General features: G+C 57.2%; 1 protein-coding gene across 1 annotated transcript; it reads left to right on the forward strand.

Moving 5' to 3' along the window:
- Window positions 1-240: 240 nt before the first annotated feature.
- On the forward strand, window positions 241-6,127 carry ISLR2 (immunoglobulin superfamily containing leucine rich repeat 2). Its single transcript, XM_028744475.2, has 2 exons — window positions 241-879; window positions 2,486-6,127. Exons 1-2 carry the CDS (start codon window positions 872-874, stop codon window positions 4,608-4,610), a joined length of 2,133 nt encoding a protein of 710 aa, XP_028600308.2. The 5' UTR covers window positions 241-871; the 3' UTR covers window positions 4,611-6,127.
- Window positions 6,128-7,073: the final 946 nt, after the last annotated feature.

Genomic DNA, 7,073 nt, shown 5'->3' on the forward strand with positions numbered 1-7,073 from the left:
CAACAGCTGATTTTCCTCTCAAATGTCAGGATCGTGTGAATTATTGTGCCGCGTGGGGGTGAGGGAGATTGTTTTTACTGAGGGCCTGAGATTATTTCGTGTTTTTATAATGAATTTGCACTTTGTACTTAAATCAATAAAAAATATTAATTAATAAAGGAAGCGGGAATAATGGGGGGTGGGGCAGAGAGGAGGCAATGAGAGTAGGTCGGGGCGGGGGATCAGAGGGATCTCGACGGCTCCTGCCTTCCATCCGTTCTGATCTCCTCCTGGATCCCCAGATACAATTCTCTGCTCAGCTATTTGCTTCCAATTTGCGCCTCAAAGGCGGATTAAATAGTAATAATATTAATAATCATAACAGCAGCAGCCCACCTGCCGGCTGGATTGCTGCGGAGTGGCGGAGGGCGAAGGAGGGTGACTTGGAGACATATTGACGTGATAAATATTGCATGGTCTTTACTTGGGGGTGGGCATAGGCTGCGATTTCTACATCCACCCAAGGAGGTGGGATAAGCCAGGCGCATCCCCGGGCGCCTCGGGCGCGCGCTTGGCCTCTCCTAGTAATCGAGATTGTGATTTTTTTTATTATTTTTTTTAAAGTGGGTTGGAATTGAGGAGGTGCGGGAGGAAGGGAGAGGAGGGGGCGAGCTTAGCGCCGCCGCCGCCGCCGCCGCCTTCAGGCAGACCCAGGACTAGGAGGCATCTCCGGGGCCGGGGAGAGCCTCTCCGCCGCTCTTCTTCGCGCTCCGGACAGGAGCCTCCATGGCGGCGCCTTCGGTCCTGCGCCGGGAGTTCCGCAGGACTCGTCCGGTCGTGGGGTCCCTCCTGGTGATGCTGCCGCCCTAGAAGGAACCCTTAGGAGCCCAGGATGGAACGGTAAGGGAGGCGGGCACGGCTTGGGCTTGCGTGAGAGAGGGGACCTACATCCCGCGAAGGAACCCAGGGAAGATGGGATGTTGGTACCCAAGGCATCCAGGGAGATGATCGAGGAAGGATGCGCTCGCTCGCTCGCTGGCGCAGGGCAGAGTCCGCTGTCGGGGCTCAGCGGACTGTAGGGGAGGGGGCTGGGGGGGCGGCGCTGAAGCTGCTTCCCCCGGTTTGCAGACCAGAAGGCTCTCCTAAAGCGCAGAGTAAAGGCTTGGGAAGGGACATAGCAGAGCCAGGCTGGGAACACAAAGATAAACCGCCGTGCACCTCCCGAAAGCAGTGGCTGGGTGTGTGGTGGGGCGGGAAGAGGTGTGAATCTCGACATCTCTCGTGGCTTTAGAAGAGGATGGGACCCATTCATGGAGAGGAGGGGGCTATGGAGGTCTACTAGCCACGATGCGCACGCTAGTCGGAGGCAGCGATGCTTCCGTTGATGGCAACGCCGCGAGGGGAGAGGGCTCTTGTGCTCAAATCCTGCTGGGGGGCTTCGCATAATGGGCACCCGGGGGGCCAATGTAAGAACAGGATGCTGGACTGGATGGGCCACTGGAAAGGACCCCTAGGGGTCATCTAGTCCACCCCCTGCAATACAGGATTACATTATTCTGATATTCTTATCTCCATATGGAGGTTAGGTTGTGTAGAGGGTGGGGTGACGTCGAGGGGCTGCCGTCGGGGATAGAAACCGGAGGAAGTCTGCGCTGGGATCTACGTGTCACCTGGAGGACAAGCGGGGCTAGCTGGTGACAAGGGGGTGACTCGGGGCTGATCTGCAAATTGGACGGAGAAAGAGAAGGAGCGAGGCAGGAGAGGAGAGGGGCTGGCTAGAGAGAGAGGACAAGCCTGCTCTCTATCATTTCGAAACCCCTTATTTTTCTGGGCGCTGGCAGTCAAACAGAGCGAGCGGGAAAGAGGCTGGGTGCTCCTTTTCTCCTGAGAAGCCCCTCTCTCATTTACTGACTTTCCTGCCCGCCACAGAAAGAGAGTAAGGTTGCAATCCTGGGAACAAACCCCGCTGAATCCACGGGAAGCCACGGTTAGGGCTACAGCCTCAGAGGCACCCGGAACGCTCTGGCGAGGGAACCAGCGTTGCAGAGCTCGAGGGGCTTTGCTTCCCAGGGCCCGGGAAAGGGTAGTCTCGGCAGAGAGCGCGCGGAAAGGAGGGAGGGGCCCGTGGCTCAGCGCCAGAGCCCCTGCTGGGCATGCAGAAGGTCCCCGTTCAATCCCCGCTGGCATCTCCAGGTAGCGCTGGGAGAGGCTCCCTGCCTGAAATCCTGGACAGCCGCTGCTGCCAGCCAGTATCGACAATACTGGGCTAGATGGATTAACGCGGCCTCCTACGTTGGCAAACGGAGAAATAGGAGGAGACGCCTAAGGACTCCCACTGCCACCAGCCCCAGCACGCGTGGCCAATGGTCATGGGTGATGGGACTTGTAGTTGAGTGGCCTCGGTGGCTGACGGCGGATGTTTTTGGAGGTAGGAGACGGCCTGCTGGCTGTGCTGTAGACCAACTCTGACGGTGGTCCTCTGCTTTCTCTCCCCGCACCCTTGTAGGGCTAAGATGCTGTCGGGGGCGTCCCCGCTGCTGCTGCTGCGCTGTTGGCTGGCGGCGACCTTCCTGTGGGCCCCGATCCGCGGCTGCCCGGAGCCCTGCGCCTGCGTGGACAAGTACGCCCAGCAGTTCGCCGACTGCGCCTACAAGAACCTGGAGGCGGTGCCGTCCGGGCTGCCGTCGAACGTGACCACCCTGAGTCTGTCGGCCAACAAGATCGCTGAGCTGCGCAGGGGCTCCTTTGTGGAGGTGACGCAGGTGACCTCCCTGTGGCTGGCGCACAACCGGATCGGGGTCATTGAGGAGGGCACCCTGGCCATCCTGGTGCAGCTGAAGAACCTGGACGTCAGCCACAACCAGATCGCCGACTTCCCCTGGGGAGACCTGCGCAACCTCAGCGCCCTCCAGCTCCTCAAGATGAATAACAACCTGATGTCCCACCTGCCGGGAGAGGCGTTCCGCACCCTGCGGGACCTGCGCTCCCTCCGCATCAACAACAACCGCTTCTCCGAGGTGGCCGAGGGGACCTTCGAGGCGCTCACCTCCCTGTCCCACCTGCAGATCTACAACAACCCCTTCAACTGCACCTGCCAGCTCATGTGGCTCAAGAACTGGACCGAGAACACCTTGATCTCCATCCCAGACCGCAACGCCATCACCTGCGCCGCCCCGGAGCCCTGGAAGGGGCTCCCCTTGGCCAAGGTGCCCTACCTGCACTGCGCGCCCCCTAGCGTCCGCTTGAGCTACCACCCCAACCTGGACCGCACCCGGCTCTCCTACGGCTTGGCTCTGGCCCTGCACTGCCACGCCCTGGGCCTCCCGCAGCCCGAGGTCACCTGGAGGATCCAGGCCGCCGGCGAGACCCTGGAGATCAAGGCGCCGGCGGCGGAAGGAGAAGGCAACGCCCTGCCCTCCGACGGCTGGTCCAGAGGAGACCGGGAGAGGTTCCAGGCCTTCGCCAACGGCACGCTGCTCATCCCGCACCTCAGCAAGAAGGAGGAAGGCACCTACACCTGCCTGGCTGCCAACGAGATGGGCAGCAACCAGAGCTCGGTCCACGTCGCCGTGGCGGACGCCCCCGCGAAGGACTCGGCGGGCTCGCTGGGGGACCGCAAGGCCCAGCCCGGGGATCGGAAGCCGGAGGGCAAGGCCTCCAAGAACAGCGTCATGAAGGCCGAGGAGAGGACCAAGCTCCTTCCGGAGAGACCCACGCCCAGGAGCTACCACGCGCCCGGGCCCCGGAACGCCAGCGGGCCGTCGGGGCCGCCCGTCTTGGCCAAGCAGTGCGGCTCCAGCGAGGCCCCCCAGTACGTCTCCAACCACGCTTTCAACCGCAGCGGAGCCCTCAAGCCCCACAGTTTCGACCTGGGGGTCATCGCGCTGGACGTCTCGGAGAGGGAGGCCAAGGTGCAGATCACCCCTTTCTACACGCAGCCAGAGAAGGTCCACCTGAGGAGGCTCTACCTGTGCGAGGCGGGCCGGAGGGGCCACTCCCTGGTGCAGTGGTCCCAGATCGAGGAAGGGGTGAACTCCTACTGGTTCCAAGGCCTCAGCCCCGGCACCAACTACTCCGTCTGCATGAGTTACGTCGGGGAGGACTGCCAGGTGCAGGTGGTCTTCACCACCAAGCGGGAGGTGCCCTCGCTGGTCATCATCGTGGTGGTGAGCGTCTTCCTCCTGGGCCTGGCCACCATCCCTCTGCTGGGCGCCACCTGCTGCCACCTGCTCTCCAAGTACCAGGGCAAGACCTACAAGCTCATCATGAAAGCCCAGAACCCGGACCAGATGGAGAAGCACATGGCGGCGGACTTCGACCCGCGGGCCTCCTACCTGGAATCCGAGAAGAATTACGACCCCAGTGAGGTGGGGGAAGGGGAAGGCGAGGAGGAAGAGGAGGAGGAGGCGAGGGCGGAGGGAGAGGCGGAGGGGCGGAGGGGGCTTTCTGGGGGACGACAGCTGGAGAGAGACGAGAGCCTGGCCGCCAGCTCCATCCCGGAGTCCCAATCCAAAACAAACCCGGAGGAATTCGAGGTGGGCTCCGAATACAGTGACCGGCTCCCGCTCGGAGCCGAGGCTGTGACGATCTCCCAGGAGATCAACGGCAACTACAGGCAACCGCCCCGTTGAGGCTTCCCTCGGGCGGTTCCCGGAGCTCCGGGCGCGCAGAAACCGAAGGGAAGCGCCCTTCTTCACTGGGGCTCGGGCACCGCTTGCCTGATCGGCTGCGACCTTCTCTGGAAAGGTGCTCCTGCCGCCGGGAAGGGACGTCTCCCCACCACCGAGAGCGTCCAGCAGCCGGCGCCTAAGGCTGGCTTTGTTCAGGGGCTGATTTTAGGAGGGATCCCCCCCCCACGGATTTATAGAGATGTCTTAAATATTCGGGCAAAAGAATGGATTGGGTATGGGCAACACAGCCTGGAGAAATTCACCCCCCCCCCCTTTCTTGAAAACCCTCTACTGCATATGCTCCAAACACAAAAGCTTACGTTTTCCACCCCACTCCATCACCTGTCTTCTACAATGCACCCCCTTTCCCACTCACTCCCTCGTGGATTTGATAGGCTGGAAACTAAATTGGTTAGGGTCCGCTCCCGCACCAATATTCTGAAATACGCACCCCACTTTTCCCACGCGCCTCCGCGTTTTCGCAGATGCAACTTCTTTTCTAAAATTGAAATTTACAATTGGTTATGGTTTGCTTTTTTTGTTTTGTTTTTTAAAAAGGAAATTAACGAAAACACGACGACAACAACGCATTAAAAGTCGTTGGCCCTAGTCTGGGAGCGAGAGTCTCCCTTGGCGTTTAGGGAAAGGGTGTCCATTTCAGTTCAGGAGGTTAATGGTGCTGGACAGCTCCCGAATCCCCATCCCCGAATTGCCTTCCCCTCTCCAGCCCCTTAACCCCGTGTGAAGGAGCTTGCGGTCAAGGAGGTCAGTGAAATGAGGATCCGTGCCAGGCAGCGGCCCAGATCCCCAGCTTGTCTCATCGGCTGGTCAGGATCACCTGTGTTAAATAAATGGAGCCGTGCTGTAGATAAATGTGTGTTATGTCTGTGCGTGACTTTGGACCGCTGGTGGACGCGTGGAGTTTGAGTCCTAAGGGCTCCCAGCTCCTGGTCTGGATACTGACCCCCTTCCCCCCCCCTTCCTGCAGCCCTGTCTGAGTCATGTCACCTCCACGAAGATCCGTATTTGCTAAATGTTTATTGGGTAGAGTAGTCTTGCTTCTAGAGAAACGTGCTTGCCCTTGATGTGGTTCTGTGATGTTCAAAGGCAAAAACGATGGGAGGTCCCGGTGGGTTGATTTTTTTGCTGTGTTGAGAGTGGAAACAATTTAAATATCGTTTGCAAAGGGTGCAGTCGTGCTTGGCTTGGAATGATCATGGTGGTTTTTGCCTCTGTTAAAGTAGAAAGAGAGAGAGATATATATGCAACCCAATGTCAACTAAGAAAGCCAGCACAATCGTCTCCAGAGCGGAGAGGGGAAAAAATAACGATGGTATCACTAATGTGTGATTGTTAATTATTATTGTGCAAGGAATCCTTTAGAAAGGAACAGGCTGAGCAACGATAACCTTTTTTCACCGTGCCTCTGTATGTGGAAAGTCAAGAATAATGATAATAAAAACAGACTTAAAAGTGGACATTCGGAGCCTTGTTTTGTAATTTGCAAATAGGCAAAGTGTGTTATGTTAGATTTCAGAGCCGAGAATGAAAGCGGCGCTAGATCGAAAGGGAATGTCTGAGCAAATCTCCCCAGGATCCGTTTAGCATGAAACGGAGCTGGCGATCAAACGTTGCACCCAGATGCCGCGGCGGCTTTGAACATTAAAACAGCTGCGCTGAGCAAACCGCATCTATTTTTCAGGCTCCCCACCCCCGGCCCACCCCGGAGTCTTTAATACCCAAATCATTCCCTTTTTAAAGGATATGGGATTCTCTAGGCTGCATCTACCTGCTATGGATTTTTATGGACAGGTGAATGGTATGGATGGCCTTTTATGGGCGAGGAAGAATGCAAAGTCCTCAGTTCCTGGTGGGCGGAATGTACAAAAGAAAAAGAAAAATGCACGCACTTGTTCGCTAAGAAACATAAGGCCGCCGCAATCATACCTGAAAGTCTTACCTGAAAGTAAGCTCCAGTAAACGCAATGGGACTTACTTTCGAGTAGTCATGCATGGGAACTGCGTTGTAAAACACGGGTTGTAGTCAACAGACTTTTACTCAGAGTAGACCCATTAAGGTCCATTGATAATTCAGATGCATAAATTTGAATGGGTCGACTCTGAGTAACCAGCAGTTGAATACAACCCAACGTGTCTTCTGCTGCAATTCCCGTGCATGTCCACTCGGGAGAAACTCCGCTGCGTCCAATGGAGTTTACTCTCAGGTAAGGGGATATACCATTCTTTTTCTTAGGGAAGAAACTGCCATAAATGAGGTGTCAGACTGGACACGACATTTTGTTTGCGGTGCTTTGAAAAAGGCAAAGTGGAAAGACCCCTAAAATGAAAATACCCCTCATCGCTTCCTATTCTCACCCTAAGGGGGGGGGGGTCCTGTCATCTGGACACCCTGCCCCGGCCTAC

The sequence above is a fragment of the Podarcis muralis genome, chromosome 9 (assembly GCF_964188315.1).
Source record: "Podarcis muralis chromosome 9, rPodMur119.hap1.1, whole genome shotgun sequence".
Taxonomy (NCBI): Eukaryota; Metazoa; Chordata; class Lepidosauria; order Squamata; family Lacertidae; genus Podarcis; species Podarcis muralis.